The 22,676-nt window shown below is 45.0% G+C and overlaps 1 protein-coding gene across 1 annotated transcript in view; it reads left to right on the forward strand.

Moving 5' to 3' along the window:
• LOC147702622 (protein NDNF-like) overlaps window positions 1-18,360 on the forward strand; it is a 73,161-nt gene extending 54,801 nt beyond the window's left edge. Inside the window, exons 3-4 of the mRNA XM_086931290.1 lie at window positions 11,090-11,214; window positions 15,074-18,360. Coding sequence (XP_086787416.1) covers window positions 11,090-11,214; window positions 15,074-16,485 — 1,537 coding nt within the window. The 3' untranslated portion in view covers window positions 16,486-18,360. The remainder of the gene's footprint in view (window positions 1-11,089; window positions 11,215-15,073) is intronic.
• Window positions 18,361-22,676: the final 4,316 nt, after the last annotated feature.

A 22,676-nucleotide genomic window follows, 5' to 3' on the forward strand; every position in this document is an offset into this window, starting at 1 on the left:
GATCTTATTACAGTGTTTTCACGTTTTTGGATTTCCATTTTTTCATTGCTTCTATGTTATGCCTATGTACTAGTGAGTTTATTGTTTGTAAGTACCTTTGTATTAATGTTCACTTGCCCAAAGGGAATTTACTTTTTTGACTTGTGTCTATTGTGGTACCCTATCCCTTTGGTTGAGGGGTCCCTCTCTCTTTTATTAGAGTATCTGTAGGTGCAAAAATGACGCATTGCTGGAGTGTGCCGCAAAAGTGACGCAACTCCATCAATGGGTTATTTCACAGGGGCAAGCCCCATGTGAAAGGGCCTGCACCAGTCCTACGCCTGCTGTGAGGCAGGCGTAAGATATTGACAAATTTGAGTCCTAGAAGTGACACAGTGAACTCTCATAGACTTCACTGCGTCACTTCAACAAGGTTTACTTGTGTCAGAACGCCCACCCTGCATACATTATACCTGACGCAGGTATAATGTGGCGCAGGGGTTTACAAAATGACGCATCTACCTAATGCGTCACTTTGTAAATATGACGTAACATGGTGCATGTTTTACGCTGCTGGTGCGTCACAAAAAGTGACGCAAGGGCTCATAAATAAGCCCCATTGAATGCTGTGACGTTTAAGCCATAAATATGAGTTTCTAAAGAAAACTGGTAGCCCCAGAATGATGTTGGCTGAAAAGGGAAAACTGCCTGAAGGCATCACAGATGATATGGGACCACTTGGCAACTATACCCGGAGAAGTGTTGGCAGACAGGAGAGTAATATTCTTAAACGTCACAGGAGGCTCATGGCCTGTTTGGCATCTTCAGACAGTGTTGTCTTTTTAGTACTCTGGAATTTGGGGGCCAACGCTAATAATGAGCAAAGCAAGACTACATGATAGGCAGCGGTACGCCATGAAGAGTATGGATGTTTAATGAGAAAAGAAAGAACGTACAAGACCCAAAATTCAATTTGCTATTATTTAAAACACCAAGGGGCCTATTTACAAGTGGATATCGCCACCAGAACGTCCCTTTTATCGACGTACTGGTTGCAATGTGCCCTTCTCCATATTCACAAAGTGACTTTTTGAGGCTTGATGCCTCCTCTTGGTAGTAAGGCCCCTTTACACACATTAATGAGCGTGAAAGGGGCGTGCAATGGGTTTATCTGTGGGCGTTTCACCGCAACACCTATTGTTTTTGAAGCTGCCCCAGATTTACAAGGAGGTATAAATCTGAAGCAATTTGAAAAACTAATGCTGTGCAAGAGCAGGCGTTATAATGGCAAAACGAGGAGAAATACTTTTATGTCTTCTCGTTTTTGCTTTTTCTATGTATGGTGCATAGAAAGAGCAAAATGCCATTAATGATTGTTTATGTGCAGGAAGGTATAAACAATCATTACATAATGACGATTTACTACTTCTAGGTGTGCTGCATTCTGAAGCACACATAGAAGTAACAATTCACCATTAGTGATTGTTTATGGGCAGGAAAGGACATCTTCCTGCACATAAACAATCATTCTCTGCAACGTAGGCACCCTTGCACTATGGTTCAAGCTAAGCCTGGGCGGTGAACTCCACTCCTCTTGTGGAGTTTCCCACACTTCGCGCTACGCGGAGCTCGCGGAGTTACGAAAAACTCTGCTTCTTGCAGCGGAGCAGAGTTTTTTCCTCGCTCGCGTTCACCAACATCAAGTTGGCAAGCGCGAACGAGGAAAATCAACCTCCCAGGGAGATTTTTCCTCGTTCGCGATCGTCAACATCAAGTTGGCGAGCATGGAAAATAAACATCCCAGTGAGATTTCTCAATGCGGGGTGGTCAGGTTTCCTATTGCAAGTGGTCGTGTATGCTTGCGACCACTCGCGATGAGAAACTGCTTGTTCGCATTGAGAAAGCTGCAGCTCGAGTAAAATTCTACTCTAGCGGCAGAATAGAGAAAAGAAGGGACAGCTTGCGCTCTGCAAGGTGCAGTTTTAAATGATTGCACAGTGCGGACAAGCATCCGCACTGTGCAATCACCATGAACAACATTTTTCTATGGAACACTGCCGCTTGCGGAGCTCCGCGTAGTGCGACAGAATTTTTTTTGCACTTCGCTTAGCTCCGCCCTGGGTTAGTGCAGGCATGCCTGCGTTGGTGCTAGGCAGTTACATTTAGCACCAACGTTAGGAAAAACACAAGGGTACATCCTTGCGTTTTGAAAATCTCAGCGCTGCCAAATTTGGTGCAGCTCCGTGCTCTGACATTTTCTCATACTTATGCCCCAAGTCTGTCTGGAGGTAAACCTGCTGACATAGCAAAAGTGCAGGTACATCAGTTGAACAAAGATCCATGTAAGAATGATAAACGCCAGTAAAAACTATGTTTATGCTGTTGACTTTGATGTGTTGACTTTGATTTGAGACCTTACGCCATCCCTAGCTCTTTTGGAAAAAGTACCTTGCAGCGTAGGGCTTGTAATTTCACATTCAACCTTGTTAGTAGGGGCTTAGAAATATCGCCACATTCAATTTAAAAGCCAGGAGTGGATGATGGCTTCACACTTTAAAACGGGACACTTGGCACAGGTGAAAATTGTCAGATCGGATGCATTAGGTTCTTCATGACAAATTATTTTTTTTACATAATCAGCCACGCCGGCACAGGTAAATGTGGTGGGCAGGGCAGGGGTGGAGCTGGGTGGGAGTGGGGGAAGTCGACAGATGACGTAATAGGTATAATTAAATAAATAAATAACACCTATTCCGTCGTCTGTCAGCTTCCCCCGCCACATCCTGCCACGCTCCTCCGCGCTTACTTGTGCCGTCCGCCGCTGTACATAATTACAGTTTTTTCACATATTTTTTTCTTTTTCTTTCTTTTTCATTTCTCTGTATCCCTCATCCCGTTATCTGCCTTACTGTGGCAGCCCCCTACACACAATGTCGAGCTCCTTCACTTTATTTCATCCCCACCCTCCTTTATATTTGGTCCCCTAAAGTTTACACATTCGTGGGCTCTTCCCCCAGCCCCTCAACTTCATTCTTATTTTGATCTTTCCACATTTTAATCCCATATCCCCAACCCAACTTCTTTTCCCGACCTTTGTCTCTTTTCCCATATCCAACCTTAACTCTGTGCTTTGCTTCTGCTCGTCTCAGTGGCCTCCTCAGCTGGTTTTTCTTCCAGAATACGACACAGTAGACCTGGAACACAGACTACTGCTACCCAATTTCATGAACTGTTCTTTCAGTTACTTTTCACTTAGGAATTGCTAGAGTTTTTGAATCTTTTCCAAAGTGTATAGTATTCAATCATTTGCCAAGTGCATTAAAAAACATTACTTTTTTATAGGGGAGAACGAAAAGTAAAATGTTTATTACGACTGGCATATGACCAGGTGTATGTAAACTATAGTAGAAACAAACAAACAATGAACATCATTGCCAAAAACAGGGCACTACTACTAGAACCAAGTCCGAGTCCTCTTATTAGAGTCTAGTTATAAGGGGTACGAGAGATCTTATGACCTATTGGGAAAAAACAAATATTCTGCTGCATTTTGTGGATTCTATATTGATGGCACCGTTGTAATTTGGAGAGGGTTTGAAAGTCGATTACAACAGTGAGTGCCTGACATGTCTTCCAAAAGCTTCCTATTGTGTCGGATAGGTTGTTCATTCACACAAGCCACAATTTTCTATATTTAGTGCTTGTATTCTAGGTTAAAGCCCTAGTTTCGTATATAAGAAATCCATACCAACATGCCCTTTTAGGACACCCAGGTGAAGACAGATAGTTACAGTTCAGAAGAGTAATTGATTAAAATTTTGAGTTTTCTTTGCAATGGAAATCTGGAGGAAAGTTTAAGAAAACAATAGTGAAAATATTGAGCTGGCTTAACCGGTCACTGTTAGCAGAAACCAATCATGTAAAACTTATGCAAAGTAATCCGAGTCAAGGAGCATGGGCCCATCTGGATAATCTACCTCTTGAAACGGGGCGTGGTGGGAATGGCCAGGGTGGGGTATCGGTAACATGCGCCGTTGCTGAGCTCAGTGCTGGGCTCTCAGCCGGGGCCTGGTGAGACGCGCTGGAGCCCAGACTACGGTGAGCTGGAGGCTGCATGTAAGGCATGCTATGTCCCTGTGTCAGGCGACGGCATGACAACTGCAACAAGGAAGAATTAAGGCAGTGGCAGTGCCACGATCATAATGGGCCAAGAAAACAAGATGGTGCCCGCCATGAAAGAATAAAATGGCACCCCTCTGGGACTCACTAATTGAATTTTCGGACGCTGGTGGGAGGTCATAGAATAGCGCTCCCCACTCCTTTCTCTATAACCTTGGCACCGAAAGTATCAGGCGGTTGGAAGTAGCCTCAGTTTACCTTGAACGAGAAGCCACCTCTAGGCATTGGATTGCGGGCCCTGGATAGTGGCCTGGTCAGGACAACACTACACTTGTGGAGTCTGTTGACTGTGGCTCCCTCTGCATTAAGTGACCAACGATAAGATAGGCAGAACTACACGCGAGATACAGATGGGAGAACGACGACAGGCTGGATGAGCATAATTGAGAGTGTCCCTTCGGTTGCCTGTGACCAACGTGGAGTGGTATTTCAAGCATTACTTATTTGTGGCTCTTCTTGCCTAGTTCCTTGAGTCTTTCTAGGTGAGGAATCTTGGAGCCATTGAGATTTTTAAAGCGGTCTGTCTGCAACAACTAGAAGGGAGGTCACCCAACTATGTCCGAGATGAGGAGTGCATGCTCTCCGTCTAGCGATGATGAGGACTGATTCTGGTCCGGCAGCAAGTGTAGTTTGAAGAAGTCACAATCTGAAATGCAAGAATACAGTCCAGATTGGCTCCTTCCGCCCCATGTTTGTCCCTAACTAGTATGGCGATCTCTAAACAGGAGGCATCCTAGACGCAGTCCATGAAAGACCTCATGCATCAGAAGGAAAGAGCGAACAGATATGAATTGTCCATGATGTCAAGTTGCCAGAGACAGACGTAGACACTTTAGACTCTAGGCTCAGGCCCCTGCAAAGAATTTAAAGTTCAATTGTACACCCTTTCACAGAACTTTGCAAAATCCATATCTGACCTAGACTGGAACCTGAAATGTGGTGAGATGAGACTTGCCCAAGTCAGAACCTTCGAGTCAGATCAAGCATCTGAGCAGGATGCTCTCGCAGAGGGGGTTAAATAATTGGATTAGCAACAGTCCTAGAAACATATGGTGAGTTTCTCTAGTACACTAGGAGCCCCCCAAGCTTTACTCAGGGAACCCCCAGGAAAAAGAGATGCTTGTCATCCCTCAGAAGGTGGCTGTTGCTTCTCAAGGGATGGCCTTGGAATAAAACGCTAGGTCTGGATGACTTCCCTACACCATTCTAGAATGCATTTCATACTATCCTGGCAGATGCCTTGGCCAAATTATTCAACTACATAGGAAACTCTCAGAGGGTCACCCCCCGCAATGCTGAATGCTGTAATAATGGTGTTCCGAACCCAGGGATGGATCTCTTGAGCTGTGGATCATGTCCACTAAAAGCTGTCCAATTATGATATTAAAAATCTTCATGAAGATTCTGGGTATTAGGATGAATCATGCCTGGCAACAGCGCATCTCTCTTCTTCTATGGAGTCTCTGGTTTAGAAAATTACAGGTAATCAATTGATACACGTAATAACAGTCAAAGGCAATTCCATCCATCCCTAAAATTTTCCAGATCCACAGGATTAACAGCATACAAATGAATTTCCTCCCTCACTTGCTTTATGTAGCACTGACACTTCCCCTGGAAGCTCACCTTTGGACCCTAAAAGAGATTCATTCATGTCTCATGCCCTTCATTTAGGAGGGTAAATCTCCAAGGGTAGTGGGGGTAAAACTATAACCCGAAGATGGGACTAATGACCTTTTTACGACTTTGGCTGTCCGTGAACCACCGTACCCACAGTTCGACTGCTATGAGCTCGTCGGTCTGACCGTCGTATTACAAGATGGGTGGATTGCTTTTGCAAAGACCACAGCTGAACTGCCGATACTGCCAGAATGCCACAGACTGCAGGGGTCATGGTCAGGGAAAGTCAGCTGCCATAGGGCTGTACAAAGGAGTTTAACTGCCGTCTGTATTACGAGATGGCTGCCTGATGAGCCGGCCACGCAGGTGGGACCAGCATCTTCAAGTTGGCGGAAACAAAGCATTTGGGGTATGTACTCACCCCTTTCCTGTTCTTCCATCAGAGTTCGCCGTTGATCACTTTCTTCAGGTCCCCCCTTCACAGCAGCATCTTCACCCCGAGGACTACGAACCCTGTTTGCGGCGATATAGAGGTGAGTCCTTTTTGTGTCATATACCCATTGCCCACATATGGGCCAGACTCCGGCAATGGATAGATGGTATTTTTCCACATGTATCATGCATATGTCTGCATTCATCACATATGTAGTTGAAAGACAGGCATTGATACATATGGAATACTAATCACCACAGCGGCAAGATATTCACCACACTGCTGGCACCGTGGTAAACTCGTAATACCGCAGTCTGAAGAACACCAGTGCGGTATATTGGCAGCCGCGGACGAAGCATTCAGGCGGTCAGACCAACTAAACTCTTAATCAGGCTTTAAATCTCACGGATGTATCCTACTACATAGAAGCAGCTCAATTTTGCATAGCGGAGTCTGATGGAAAGACGATGGATGATGGTTGAGGCGCCGATCCATTGCAAAACTTACTTTGGTTGCCTCCTTGTCATAAACCAGGTAGGGCAACATTTTTCTACATTGTTCATACAACGCTTGAACATTGAGAGTGCCTGATCAACATGGAGCGGGCCACAACATTTCTGTGTCCCCTGACACTATTGAGGCATGACCCAGATTTTCTGCCAGAGAGCCAAGACCCACTGCTTTTACAGTTTGATGGCAGTGAACCACATAGACTTTATTACTTCCTCAATATTGGTGACCTGTTGATCATTAAAGTTAGCCCCTCCCCACAGAAGTGATAGATTTAGAAAGCCACATGTTCTCTACTGGGCGGGGATGGCTGAGAGGTGTGTCCTGGAGGCCCAGGGCCGGACTGGGAACCAGAACCGGCCCTGGCAAAGTGCTCGGCCGGCCCCCCTCTCCCCCTCCAGGAGGAGAGGGGAGGGGGGAGAGGTGCGACCGCGCTGTGACAGCGCCGGTTTCCGGCCGTTTTTGTTACAGGGCCGTTTTTGCAGCATAACGGCCCTGTAACAAAAACGGCCCCAGGGGCCCAAAACCGGCCCCCAACCATGCGGCCCACCGGGGGATTGCCCGGTGCCCTCAACGGCCAGTCCGGGCCTGTAGAGGCCACAAAATAAATATTAATCTCTCATCTAAAACACCATTAGATGATGGACCTGATACCATGCATCACAATTACATGTCCAAGTTGGAGAAAGAACTGGATCAAGAGATAGAGGAAGGAATTTGAGACGCCATATGACACAGGGTTTCAAAGATCTCCATCTGTTCCAAATACTAGGAACATGCTCTTAATGTTCTGACCCCTGTTAGGTTTTGTACCGTGTTCGTGACAGCTGATGTATTCCGGAGGGGGTTGCCAGACAAGGGATACGATGACACATATCTGGTGGTCTTGCCCATAGGTACAAAAGTTTTGGGCGCCTTGGGTAAATCTCATCAAAGGAACTATGGGAATTACCCTTCCACTAAACTCAACAGTGGTTTTGGTGGGCCATCTGATAGAAGATAGGAAATATCCAATGCACTTGCCTATTGGATGTCTCCTCTCCTTGGCTTAAAAATGTACCCTGGCCCTCTGTTGGAAGCAGACGACCCCTCCACTGGTAGGTTTATGGGGGACAAAGATCCGGTGTATCTATGCCATGGAAACATTGACTCCATTGGTAGTTGACTAAATGCTTACATTTGAAAGAATATGACATCCTTTTAAGGCATATATCAAAACTCAAGTAGGTGGTTGCCAAATGGTATTACGTGTCCCCGACATGGTGAGAAAAAATCACCATCATAGAATGCCAGGCTCCTCTGTGCAGGAGACCCCGGACTTGGACAACGCATCTGACACCAATTGATCCAGAGGGCCAGTGGACTTTGGGAAACACTACAGGTCTTGTAAGCCTGATATCCGTTATAATAGGGCACTGCTTTTTGTGCCTTGGCCCTACACCCGCTCCCACTGACACTCCTCATTAGGTACCTTCCTTTCCTCAATTCTTCATGCTTACACACAATTATGTCTTATTTTTTCTTGATGGTATACTAGGTTGGTATGCCGGTAAGTTGTTTTGCTATTCAACAAGATTGAAATAAAGTTTGGTGGAAAAAACACTTGGGGCCCGATGTAGGTAGGCATTTACCGGTCGGTAACGGCCGAATTTGCCCGTTACCGACCGGTAAATGCCTTTTCGTATGTAGGGGGCATGCATTCACAGAATCAGTATTTTTACCGATTCTGTATTTACCGAATCTGTAAAATTACCGAATCGGATAAAAACATACTCGGTAAAAATACAGAATCTATAAATGCAGATGTAGGTGGCACTTTTGAGTGTGCCACAGGCCCTTTAGAATTCGGTATTTACCATGTAATACTATTGCATGGTAAATAACGAATTCAGGTGTACATGCACATCTGTGCATGTACACCTGTGCCATGTGACACACAGACATGCCCTTAGGGCATGTATATGTGCCACATGGCATACAAGCCTGAAATTGGAGTGCTACAGGGTGTCAAAGTGACAACCCGTTCCCCCTTGCAGGATTCTGTATTTACTGATTCGGTAAATACCGAATCGGTATTTCCCATTGATTCCTATGGGCTTCAAGGCCCATAGGAATCAATGGGAAATACCAATTCGGTATTTACCGAATCGGTAAATACCGAATCTTACAGATTCGGTAATTGTGAAAAATAAAAATGACCTATATCTGCCTTCTTGCTATTTACCTACTCTTAAATACCGAATCGGTAAAATTCGGTTTTTAAGAGTAGGTAAATCAGAATTACCTACATCTAGCCCTTGGTCTTGACTAGAGTTCTGTGTCTAGAGAGGATCTCAGGCTGAGGTTATTTTTTTTTATAGTGTTTTGTATAGCGCAAACTTGACCCCGTAGGGTATCAGAGCGCTTCACAGTTTAGAATGTGGTAACTTTTGCTGGACAGAGTTCTGTATAGCATTTAAAATATTCTAGTCCAGTTCAAAGTTGTCACAGCTACGTCTTTTGATAACTGCTTTAGTACATTCGCAGGCTGTAAGACTAGAGGGGCCATGTCCTCAAGGGAAGCAAGACCCTGTAAGGATAAATGACATTAGCTCTTGGTAAAAATTGCTTGTGTCCTTTAGCGAGAGTATTTGGGTGAGCCATGTGTGGATGCTCTGTAGTATTTACGGTAGGAATTTACTCATTAGGAAGATCTAGGTTTCTTTCTTGAATCTTGCATGGTTGGCTAGCCTTCTGATGTCTGGAGGTAGCGAGTTCCATATTCTTGGTGCAGCACCTGAGAATGCTCTGTTGTACTTTTTTGTTGTTGCGGAAAATCAGTGGTTTCAGCACTAGGTCTCTGGCGGTCCTTAATTGTCTGTTTCCGCCAGATATCACCAATTTCTGCGCTAGGTATCTTGGTGACTTGAAGTGTAGAGCTTTGTGTGTTATGCACGCCAGTTTGAGCTGAATTCTGGCTTTATAAGGTAGCCAGTTCAGTGCTTACAGGTGAGGAGAGATGTGGTCGAATTTTTTTGACCCTGTTATGAGCTTTGTTGCTGCATTGAGGCAGGCTTTTAGAGGTGCTGTTGCAATTTTGGGGACCCCCGAAAGTGTTGTGCATCCGTATTCGACCCTCGAGATTACTAATGCTTGAACTGCCATTTTGGGGTCCGACGTTTGGATGAAAGGTTTCAATTTCTTAATGTAGCTCAGGTGAAATCTTGCATTTTTAGGCAGCGTGTTAATATGTGACTGCATGTTCAGGCTTTGGTCTAGCGTTATTCCTAGAGATTTGGTTGAATCTATGATGATCGGGGTGCAATTGAGTGCAGTGTTTATAGTGGGCAGGCTATTGGTGGGGGAAAGTAGGAGGAATTCTGGTTTTTTGCGGTTAGTTTAAGCTGATTGCTTGTTAGCCATTGCATTGTCCGCCATAGAGCTCTGTTCATTGTTCTGATCTCCTCTCAGGAGGAGATCTTATTGTAAATCTGAGTGTCATCGGCATACATGTGGAACAGGATGTTGGCACAGTGGAGTATGTCCGTTAGTGGTTCCACATATAAGTTGAATAGTGACGGGGAGATGGTTGATCCTTGTGGAACCCCTATCTGAATGGGGGATGATGTTGACAGGTTCTTATTCAGTAGAAATATTTGTAATCTATTCCTCAAGTAGGACTTGAACCATTCAAGAACATTCTTGGAAAAACCCATGCTGTTCTCCAGATGTTCAAGCAACATTTAATGATTAACTGTGTGAAACACAGATAATAAATCAAGCAAGATTAACAGACATGCTTTATTTTGGTCTAGAGCGAGTAATGCATGTTGTTCAGACTATTGGTCTGGCACAGTGGGAGCCCTGATCCATGTCATTCATACCAGAGGAATAATGAGACACTCACATAGTCCTGTTCCTAAACTCCTGCTTGGCTTAATGTGCTGCTTCCTGCTTCCAGAACAGAGTAATGCAGACCTTTTGAGAGGCACACAGAGGCCTACAGGTGTGGGTGCATTATGAACAGCCCCTTCTGGGACTTTCTAATCCCCATCGGCAAGCACGTGCTCCCTCAGGTATTAACTCCGCAGAGTGAACGATCAAAAAACACTGTTCCTTTTACAGTTCTCTCACATTTTAAGTAGTAACATCTATGATAGGTCTATTAACATTCAACATTTTATGTGCGCTAACTAAAAATAATGCACTTGAATTTTAATGTATGGCTGACATCATCAACCCACAAAGTATGCTGCTGTAATTCCCAGTCAAAGTCATGATTGGAAAGTTTGATAATTCCCTGTGGTTCACTGACGTTTCTTGAATATGCTGGCATTCATATTGAAAATATGCAAGCACTGAAAAATATCTATTTTTCCCTTATCATAGGTACTTCTTTCTTGTGACAAAGAGCCTCACACCTGTAACGGTGCGCGTCACCCCATGTGAATCACCCCTCTCCTGGAGATTGAGCTTCCTGCAGATGCCCTCAGACGCCTTCCGAGGTGGCACAGGTACCCACTCAATAATGCCATTACTATAAAAGAAACTTTGCTCAAGACTTTGGTCATTTATGTTTATGTGACATGACACATCTTTTGAAGTGTGTCTTTTTGTTTTGTAAGATCAAAGCGTACACCTACCTATTACACTGTAAAGGACTACTGGACAGAAACTGGAGACCTGTTTTTATCAATTATCCAATTGCTGTCGCCTTATGGGCAGTTGGACAGTGTTGAACATGTTACGAGTTCATTTCATACCTGAAATAACCAGGGCCACTGGAATAATGTGGATGGGAGGGACTATATTTTGCGTCAGGGTTTACAAGTTCAGTTCATATTTGATATAACCAGAGGCACTGGAATTATGTAGCAGGGAAGGACCAAATTATGTGTCTGAGTTTACTAAATTATGCAGTAAGAAAAGGTCAAGTATGTGGCGTAAAGCAGCATATTTTATCGTACTATTAAGGGATAGTTGTGTCAGTTTTCACATGTTAACACTGTCTGGGCAAAGGTTTCACTTCATTAGTAAAATATTAACATACAAATACAATATAGTAAGCAACTGAAAGACAACTAGTCAACCTTTGTGTAGAGCCTTCCACTGGCAGCGAGATATGTCACAGCTATTAAAAAAATAAATTGTTAACAACTGCAGATTATGCAGCAGATGAATCCGTAATTATGCGAAAAACAAGGCTTTAGAATCTCATAATCCCAGCAGCTCCGGATTTAGCAAAGCACTTTATTTTCTGCGACCCTGTATTTTCCCCTCAATTAGAACCTTGCCTCTGTAAAACAACCTTCATCATTAAAAAACATATTTTAAGTGCAGTAGGAAGGCAGTGTAACTCTTGTTTAGGCAGTCTTAAGAGTGATACCATGTTACATACCATGTCAGATGAAACAATATATTCATTAAAAGTGACATAGGTGTACAACAGAAGTGTTTGAAATGGACATTAGATTTCAAATTTAAAAAATTGTACAATAGAAACCCCAAAACAGAGAGATGTGCCTCAATTATTATTTCCAACAAATGAGACGTTTTGTGTATAATTACCTGACTTGATTGCATCCCCAAAAGGTAGGATAGTCACAAACCACAAATGATTGAAGAAGTCTATGTATTTGTCATGTTATATATAATTGCCAGGTTACACTAAGCTTATGTGCAGGATTCAACAAGAGCAATGTACTTTTCTGTCTCTAACTTTCTTCATCAAGGACCAAATATACAGAAGAATAAGATATCCAGTGGTAGAGGCAGGGAGGGTGGAATGAGGCAGAAGAGGGAAAACAGACACAGAATTCCACCACTGCTCCCTTATAACTTGTAGTATGTAGTAAAACGCTACAAGAGTCAAAAAGATATCTTAAGTGTCTTGACATTCAGACAACTAAGCATAACTGTGGTTGTGAATGCACATACCTGAGCACTATGATGGGTAATTCCTGAAAACAAAACACACAAAACTAAGTAACTCAAGCCTACATGGCCATTAGTGCTTCTCCCTGAGTTTAAGATAATTACCTCAAACTTCATCACTACACACTCTGTAGAGAAGAACGAGTTATTGGTTTACTTGACTTTTTTAAAACTGCAAAATAGCCAATACCGTTAATAACTTTTGCAGTAATTTCCCTTCTGGGCCCACTTTGGTTCTCCTTTGGTTACACGTAATAGCAGCTTTCGGCTACCATTGCTTCGCACAATCACACATAATACATTTGTTTTTGTGACATATTATATTAGAAATACACTGTACATGTTATTTGTTATTTAGTGACTCTTCTTGGGATTTAGAACAAGATCGAACAACATGGTATACTCTTTCCTTGCCCGGTCAGCAACATCTCCTGACATTTTTAGACATAGCACAGTAGCATGGCTACAGTTTTCGAACGAAATAGTTCTTCTCTTTTAAACTGTGTCTCAGACCCTTGGAGAGCAGAGGGAAGAATTCCAGCAGAGAAACCAGTCTTGGAATGGCAGCAGCAGCCTTGCGTAAAGTGTTTACACGTACGATGCGGACCACCTAACTACACACGAGATGTGGAGTCCGGTGCTAATCCCAGAGATCACTAATATATCTCTGTACTCACATAATGAGGGTAGCCCTAGATAGCTATATTAGTTACCATGGTTGGGCTTTCCTTTGTATACAGTCTTCTAGTAAAGTTGATTATGTTGCTCAGTGGTATTTGTCTACTAATCGCAGCACATCAACTTCAAAATTGACTACGATAGTTTCAATAAATATATTGTAAACTTTCTTCATGTCTTTTTTGTATACTAATGGCATGCACAAGTGATAACGAAAGGTTTCTCAAGGGAATTTGTATCCACTGTTCCCTTTGGGGACTAGAGGTTCATGGTATAGGTTTGCCAAAATCTACTGTTACTCCGGAAGGTTAGGAGTTCAGGTGAGGCACTGTGAGCTAGTCGGATTTGGGCATACTGATGTAGTAGAGAGACTACATTCAGACGTCCTGTTGTCCCAAGCACAGTTCATTTTCTATACAAAATCCTAGCAAAGGGTTTTTGTTTCCTAGTCTTGGAAAGGATACCTTATGAATGACATTTTTACAAATGTGATAATCCCATTCATGATTACCCCCTGTTCCTTCACAGGGTAACCTAGAAAATAATCCCTTGTCTAAATAGTTCAACAAATGTTCAAGAGAATAGTTAGAAACTTCATTTCCATCCACTTTAGGATACTTTTCTGCAATCAAAAAGTCCATTCAAAACAATCCTTTGAAGACCAACGAGTTCTTGCAAGAAAATTCAGAATCTATATAGTGAAGTCTTACTATTCTATAGCACGATTACCTAGCAAACAGCGACATGTATCATGAGGACGGTTATATCTGATAATCCAGGATGGTTGCTATCTCTCTGGGATATGCGAGAGATTAGCTTACCCCTTCGATGCTCATGACTAGCTCAGCTCGTCATGAGGCACGGTTGAGCTGTGCTCATGACGAACTGAGCTCGTCATGAACAATGGTAAATCAGGGAATGCAGCACAGGAGGAAAATACCTTTAGCACTGAAACTGTTAATTAAATTAAATCCAAACAGTGCCATCACTCGTTGACGGCTGTCAGACTTTCCTTTGTTGAAAGGCGCCCTGCCACAAGCCACTTTAGAGTACTACCTCCATGGGTATGGGCCACACAAATCTGAGCATCCGGCCTTGCTTCCTGATGGAAATTCCCTTTCTGAGGTGTATCCAGAATATGTAGAATACCCACAAACCATACTTCATTGAAGAAGGCAATGTATTTATATTTCAGAAAAAGGACTGTTCAACCCCTTCTCATGTGCAACCAAAAAACCCGGAGCACACGCCTTATGATCTGACTAGAGTGCAATTATGGTGGCAGCCAGGTAAACCTCCTTTGTCTTCCCTGGAAGGGGAATGGCAGCCAAAAGTATAAAATACCGCAAAGTGCCTTGCAGCATAACCACATCTCCCATGTGGAATTGAAATCTAGTCAATTATAAAATAGATTGGTATCACACTGACACTCAACTGAAAGATATGCAGTGAAAAAGGGTATAGGCTGGGCCTTGGCAGCACTGCAACTCTGTGTAGGGTGCACAAATGTATGCCAATTTAACGTAGTCTAAGAAGGGTTTGAGGTACTGTCTCGCATCCTGCAGGGTGATCAGATATATGTTATGATAGACTGTTGCCAATGGGTTCAAAGCAAATGTTCTCTCCTAGTTACCCATAGGTGCATGATAGCTTAGGTTGGCTATGTTTATGTATAGTTTTGCTTAGAGTATGACCTGAAAAAATGACCACTTTGTTGAACAGATCTTTGCCTTGCTTAATACTTTTATTTTCTTGTTGCAGAGGATGCCAGACATCTGAATTCCATGAGACATCCTAAAAGCCAAGCAATTTGGACACCCGAAGAATTATTTTCATATCAAGGCAATGGAGAGGAGTCCTATTATACGGCTAGTAGCTCGATTGGTCTTTACAGACTGGACATCATCTCAATGGAAAAGGACACAAAATATCAGCTGTTCACATCCACGAGTGCAGAGACCCAGGCGCATCCCCTACAGCTGCCCCTGGATCCCAGGGTGATTGTGACATCTGTTGGGCTGAGAGACGTGACGCTGGCCTGGAATCCGAGCCCAGCGGGCTCTGGCAGCGGCATTGAGTATTGTGTCTTTGTGAACAGGCTCCATAACTATAAAACACTGTGCGCAGTCGAGGCCAGCTCCAAGATAGGAACCGGGGAGCCGGGCCATAGATGGGCATCAAGCTTAGGTTTAACTGACGCTGGCATGGAGATGACTTCCTTGAAGCACGACAACGACGTGTTTAATGAATCCAACCCCTCAATCAGCATTCCAAGGAGCTCCCATGATGAAAACAAAAGAGTAGTGTGGGCTCCCAGAAGTAAGCCAGACATTAGGAGACTCTGTGTGGGTAACCAGACCAACGCCACAGTCTCCAGCCTCAGACCTGGAAGACATTATTACTTTGATGTGTTTGCTCTGCATCCTGAGACAGGGGCTAGCATGGCTTACACCGGGACCTTTGCTGAAACTCAAGCCAAAATAAAGCCTCGCGTCTCCGAGCTGAGAGCCGAAGAGATGACAGACATTTTTCTCATGAGTAAAGCGATTAAGGCGTTGAGATTTCCAGCCAAAAGTCTGAACGGACGAATACACCTTTTCATTCATTCTTGTCTCCATAAAGCTCGTCTGCAAATCACTCTCGGTCAGGAAACTATGGTTTCCCGAAGCATTGAGGGAGCCCATCTGTTTGACCTCATTGTAGACCAAGAAGCTGTCTACACCATTCTACTGAAAGCCAATCACAAAGGTCCAAGCTTAGTCAAACTCTTACTGACGAGCAAGCCCCAGAACCTCCCATTCACTTCTCTTCCCTCTGACACGCGCTTGAGAGTCTCTGATCACCCAGAAGCATGCTCTGCAGTTACGGTCGGGTGGATAGGCTCATGGGGGGCCACCAAGTACTGCATCTACCTCAGATCTATGGAGGGGAGCCTTGACTTGCGATTGATCAAAAAGCACCAGAATAGCTGCTTGGGTCCAGACTCAAGGCCCAAGACTGAAGTGGTGACCTGTCGTCAACTACAGGGACCAGAACTCCAGGGAGCACTGACAGAGGAAAAGATCAAAGGCCTGAAATCTGGGAAGGTGTATCTCATGGACGTCTACATGTTTGGGCGCAACAATTACACTCTAAAGTATCCTACTAAGATTGTAAAGACACAGACATGCTGATGGACTGTGGGTCTGATCTGCTGCTGATCTTGGAGAGTAAATAGATGCAAAGTCCATTTTTTACTTTTTGAACTCGCTTGCCACATAATGAACAGCTTGGCTGTTGCAATAAGTGATCAAATTGCTCTCTGCTTCCTACTTGCAGCTGCAGACTTTTTCCACGCTGTGTGGCATGTGATAGTGTAACAGATTTGCTCTATCACAGTCCAGAGAATTTCTCAACAGGATTATACAACGGTGGACAGTCAGAGTGTGCGACAAAGCAATGTTTATGCATGTGCTCATTGTGTGAGAGGATCAATGGTTAAATGAAAAGGATAACACATGATCTGTGGCAGGACTCACAGGTTAAGTACAAAACAGCAGGTGAAAGTTCTGGCTATAGCCAGATGAAACATGGGACATAAAATACAGACTTAACCATTGCTTTATCGGTGCACCACTTCATTTCTATAGAATGTTACGTCAGTTTTGGTGGTGTCCAGCCCAGCCCATTTGGAGTGTCCTGCATTTTGCACTCTGTTTACAACATCACTCAATCAATAGGAGCTAACTAACCATGCAATGTATAGAGGTTCCTTCCTCATTCTGATTTAAAATCAGAGTTGTTGAGATTATGTGCCTCTGTGGACACTATAAATTCCACACAGCATATATGATCTACCATATATTATTTTAGCAATAAAGAGCTTCTAGCTCTGCTGTATCAAAAGTTAAATACAAGTGAACAAACATAGGGGCATATTGTCAAGCCCTATCACCACCGGAGTGTCTCTTTTTTAATGCTCTGGTGGCGTAGCACCATTTTCAATATGTACAAAGTGGTAAGCCACTTAGCGCAGCTTAACCCCACCTTGTAAATATGCCCCTTTCCGCAGCTGTCCTCTGCGACCAAGGGGCGTGCTATGGGTGATCCTGTGGGCCTTCCACCGCAACACCCATTGCTTTTTGACGCTGCCTCAGATTCACAAGGAGGTGTACATCTCCGGCAGTGCCAAAACTGAATGCAATGCAAGAGCAGGTGTTGGAATGGGGCACGAGGAGAATTTATTTTATTTCTCTTTGTTTTTGCTTTTACTATGTGTGCACATAAACATTCATTAAATAATGACAATTTGCTACTTCTATTTGTGCTGCAGAATGCATAACACATAGAAGTACAAAGTAGCCATTATGGACTGTTTATGTGCAGGAACGGACACCTTCCTGCACATACACAATCATTCACTGCAACACAGGGCACCCTTACACTATGGTGCAAGGGTGCCTGCAGTGGCGCTAGGCAGCTAATTTTAGCGCCAGTGCTAGGGAAAACACAGGGATGCACCGTATTGTAGTAAATATAGCGCATCCCACCATTTTGATAATGTTTGACTGCGGCACTGCCAAATTTGGCGCAGCTCTATGCTCCAACATTTTCTAGAATATGCCCCATACCATGTACTAAATGGCGCTGGTTATTTACTTTCGTCCAGTTCACAAGCTCAACTTTGTATTCAGCTGTAGAAAACCAAAGGTAACATTTATTGACATTTGTGACAGAGAGGAAGCTATCATTAAATAAAGAGAAGTAAAATCTATACAAATGGGTAATAGGGTGATCATAGAAATTTAGAGATGGGGAGTGGGCCAATGGTAATTGACAGACTGCTAACATTGAGGGCGTTTTCCCGACTGCAGATAATGACATTCAACTAGTAAGAGAAAACAACAACAATTTACTACTCGCGAATATTTTACTCATTTGAACTACTGACTGAGAGGAGTAAGATCAGTGCAATGTTGCGATGGTATTTGAAGGGTAACACTGAGTGATGCCAAGCATCAAAGCATACAACAAACACGCTTTCTCATAAATAAATAGATAAACCTTCACCTACTGATTAACTTGCTTTCTTTTATGCCAACAGTGTGCTGCATATTTGTTCCACTCCTGCTATAGCAGTTGGGATTGTGCTACATAGTTCCAGGAGTCATGATTATTATAATTTGTCATTGGTTATTTGGTAACCCTATGACATTTCATTATTATTATTATTGTTATTATTATTATAACGGTAATTATTTTAATGTTCCCTGTAACCCTGATAAAATGGCAGTGGGCCTGAAAGTGTGCGCTAAGTCTCAGTGGTGACAGGTGTCTCTTCCAATCCTCTTATCCATTTCACTCTGCAGACTACACATATGTATTGTGTTCTATTGGAACTATTTCTGATTCCTTGTCCAGAGGCCATTCAGAAAGCCGGGAAAAAATTAGAGATGTGGGGGAGAGATGGGGGAGCAGGAGGGGGAGAGAGAGAGAGAGAGAGAGAGAGAGAGAGAGAGAGAGAGAGAGAGAAAGAGATCTTACATCTTCAGTGGTGAAGGAATCTGTGAAGAGTGGGTAAGTAAATATTAATTCTACATTTGTAAAGCACAAATGTATCACCCCTAAGAGTATCTAGTCGCGGGGGGCATTGAGGAGATTAAGTGAGCTATTGCCCAGAGTCACATGATGCTGATCTGCCATTGGCCCTGGGCATTGAACTATGAGAACCACGCTCTGGAGTCAGCTGCTCTTGCTATTGCGCCACAGCGCTCCCCAGAGGTGGTTCACAGCTAGTGATATTTAACTGCTGTTGTCTCTGATTGTCTCTTTTTATGTTTTATAAGTACTTCATATATGAACAAAGTTAGATCATGCACCCCTTATCCTAAAGCTGGTGGAATGGTAGCAATGTAGAAGGGTAAAATATATCTTCATGGCTTGCCACGTCTATAGCAGTGGAAGCTTTCACTGAGGAATGTATGTTTTTACCAAAACATAATACGTTTTTACCACTTTCTCTCCCAGGTACCATCCTCACCATTAATCAAGACAATAGAATACCTTTTAACCAATGCAAGCGCCTGTGTTCGACCTCATGGTCACAGGTTCAAATTCCGGCAGGTCCACTCAGCCTTTCATCCATTTGAGGGCGATTAAATGAGTACCATGAAGTTAGGTAACAATATACATCTGTTATTTCAGCGCCAAGATGCCCCATTGCTGGGGTGAACGTGCGCTTTACAAATACACATGTTATGTGTTATGTTATTTCAGGCACTGGGTAACGTGTCGCTATATTTATTTATTTATTTAAAGAGTTTTATATCGCGCTGGCTAAACCCGAAGGTATCAGAGCGCTTTACATGAGAATAAACAATGTGCACATTACATAAAAAAATAGGCAATACATTAGGAGAGGAGATAAAGGAGAGAGAAAAGAATTGGAGGGGGCAGGGGAGGTGAGAAAGGGAGGATAAGGGAAGAGACAACTAGGAGAGACGAAAGGAAGTCTGTCTGCCGCTCTGGCTTCTGAGAGCTTGATGTGGGAATCATTAGCAGGGGCTTGACAAGGGACCCTGCTAACAAGACAGGCTGTGGGTTCTTGTGCACGGTGACATATTTTTCCTACAGAGAAACTTGACACAATTGTTACATAGCGCAGAGAACAATCCAAGGCTCACTCATTTGCTGAGTAGTAATTTACTTTTGGCATTGCCTAGGAGAAATGTATAGTTATTTTTAGTTGTCACCCTAGAAACGGCTCGGTCTGGATATCACTACAGTCAAATAACCTCGAAATGATCGCAATACAGATGTAGTATGCTGGCCCAATTCAATCTCATCTGGCCTAAAACTGCAGACAAGTGACTTAAATGTTGTTGGCAGCTTTTATGCCAGGAATTTTAGAACCCTAACAAAAGATTTAACATTGGGCATCCTCGCTAAAAAAAAGAATACAAGTCTTGTTCCACTATACTCGACTGAACTATACTGCATGAGGTTAACATGTATTTTTCAGCACAATTCCTCATACTACATATCACTACAATTGCTACTCTACCAGCCAGGTCATCGAAGCTCAACCTCAATTTACCCACGCCCAATTTAACAACACTTTTTTCAAAATACAAACCTCATAGGCAACCTGGAGTCTCAAATGAGATTCTATGTCAGGACCGGAGGCTTCAGATTATGCTATATCTTCCTTCGCTTTATTAACATAAAGAAACCACAACAGCTTAGGAAAAGATATAATACGAACAAAAAAATGCTTTAAACATAAAGCATTGACGTAATGTTCAACAAAAAATCAACAACAACTCCCAAGAGTCTCTTTGCGTATAATCATAGTCCCTAGTCCTTTGTCTCTGTCCATCGACACTATATAACCGGACTTCCCATCATCTTCCTCCTCTTTCTTCGCTGCTCCCGCAGCCAGATAAGTGCTTTTCTATTTTGTCTTCTTTTATTGTGATTGAGTGTCTTGCGGTCTTTGGGGACTCCTTGCATGGTTATTCCCTTTCAGAGTCCCTGGTTGCGGGAACGTTCTGCCGTTCCTACGCGACTTTATTCCCGCTCGTGCGGTGTGTACATAGACCGCAAGGGGGCGGCCTGTCGCCTCGCCGACCCTCCGGCGCGCCTCCGCACTACGAGGAGCCGCGCCGTGGGGTCTGCTTGCGCAGGGGCCGACCCTCGCGTACCCCTCTGACACCTGGTGATCCGGGTCTGTACTTTCACAATTTTGACGCCCTCTGGGGTCTGTATAGCGGTTTTGACCGCGTGAATCGCCTTCGGGCGAGATCTGTGCACCTAGTTAACAGTGTGTGGCCTAGCGCGCTTGAGGGGTACGTAGACCCGGTCCCGGCGAGGAGGGTCTGCGCGCTTGGGGGTTGGTGCAGCCCACCTGCCACGTCAGCTGGCCCAAAACGTGATCGCAGCCGCTGGGCCTGCCCACATTCGAGAACTTTCTCGGTTGCCGCCCTCTTGGGTGCCCCGCATTTGCCCCTTGGTTCCGAGATGGAAGGGGAGTACGAGGAGGAGGCCTGCCCCTATCTGCAGGATGATGAGTTTTACCAAGCAGTGGACAACTCCATCTATCGTTGTGTGACGGAGGTGGTAGGGCCCATGGAGGACCGCCTTTCGGCCCGCATCGTGGAGGAGTGTGCAAAGCTGGCAGCGGCGCAGGTGCCGCCGTCCCCCGAACTCCCGGGGACATCCGGCGGGCTGCCGCCCGCTCCGAAGAGACCCCGAGGTGAAGGGCCTTCATCGGAGGCCCAAGGCGTGGATAAGGGCGCTTTCGAGCGTCTTCGTGACGCCTTCCTGGCCAAGGCGACGGCGGTGCCTCCGACGCCCTTGGTGGAGCCTGGCACTTCGGGCGGCCTGTCGACGGCGCCCGCCTCCCCCGATCTACGACTCTCCGGACACGGATGACGACGGGGAGTCGACCCGTTCTTGGCTCCTGGCGTCTTCAGGGAAGGAGATGCCCCGAGATGAGTCGGGCATGCTGGACCCGGACGAGATCGTCCACCCCCGTTCCGCGGCCTGGGCCCCGGGGGAGACGGTGGCGAAGTTTGTCGCGGGCAGGTTGCGCAAGCCTCTGGAGAAGGAGGCGAGGGGTTGCCTGCGCGGGGAATGCCCTCGGCCTACTTTGGAGGGGAAAGTGGCCATGACACCAGAATTGGACCCCAAGATGGCCACCTTCCTGGCGAAATTCATGAAGGACCCCAGGAAGGGGATCGACCGGTCCTGGCGGGCCTGCCAGGACATGCTGTTGGATGCGGTCGGGCCCGCCACGAAGATCCTCGATATGGCGGAGGAGGCTCGAGCGAATGGCACCGCCATTTCACCGGAGGTGCTCTCCAACTGGGCCCAGAGGGTGATAGTGTTCTTGGGCAACGCCAACTGTGCCCTGTCCACGGAGCGGCGGCGGTCACTCCTTATCAAGCTGGACCCGAAGCTAGGGGACCTGGCCTCGTCGGAGGCGGGTGCCGTGGCCCAGGGTGGCCTTTTCGGTGAGCCTTTCATCCGCGAACTTGGAAAGTTCGTGAACACGTTCACGTCGCTGGACAAGGCCCAGTCCAGCATCAAGAGGGTGTTCCACCAGCGTTTTTCTGGAGGGGCCGGTCGCGGCAGGGGCCGCGCGATTGGCCGTGGTCAGCAGACCAACAACCGTGGACAAGGCTCCGGAAGAGGTCAGTACCAGACCTCGGCCAACTACACCAATTTCTACCCCACGAGGGGACAGCGCTATGGTGGCAGAGGATTCAAGAAGAACTCCGGACAAGGAAATGCCCCCGGTGAGTGTACTTTGCTTGGATCACGTTCCGATTGGGGGGCGGCTGGCAAGCTTTTACGGGGAGTGGGAATTGCTCACCGCCGATGC

Source organism: Lissotriton vulgaris, chromosome 7, assembly GCF_964263255.1.
Source record: "Lissotriton vulgaris chromosome 7, aLisVul1.2, whole genome shotgun sequence".
NCBI lineage: Eukaryota > Metazoa > Chordata > Amphibia > Caudata > Salamandridae > Lissotriton > Lissotriton vulgaris.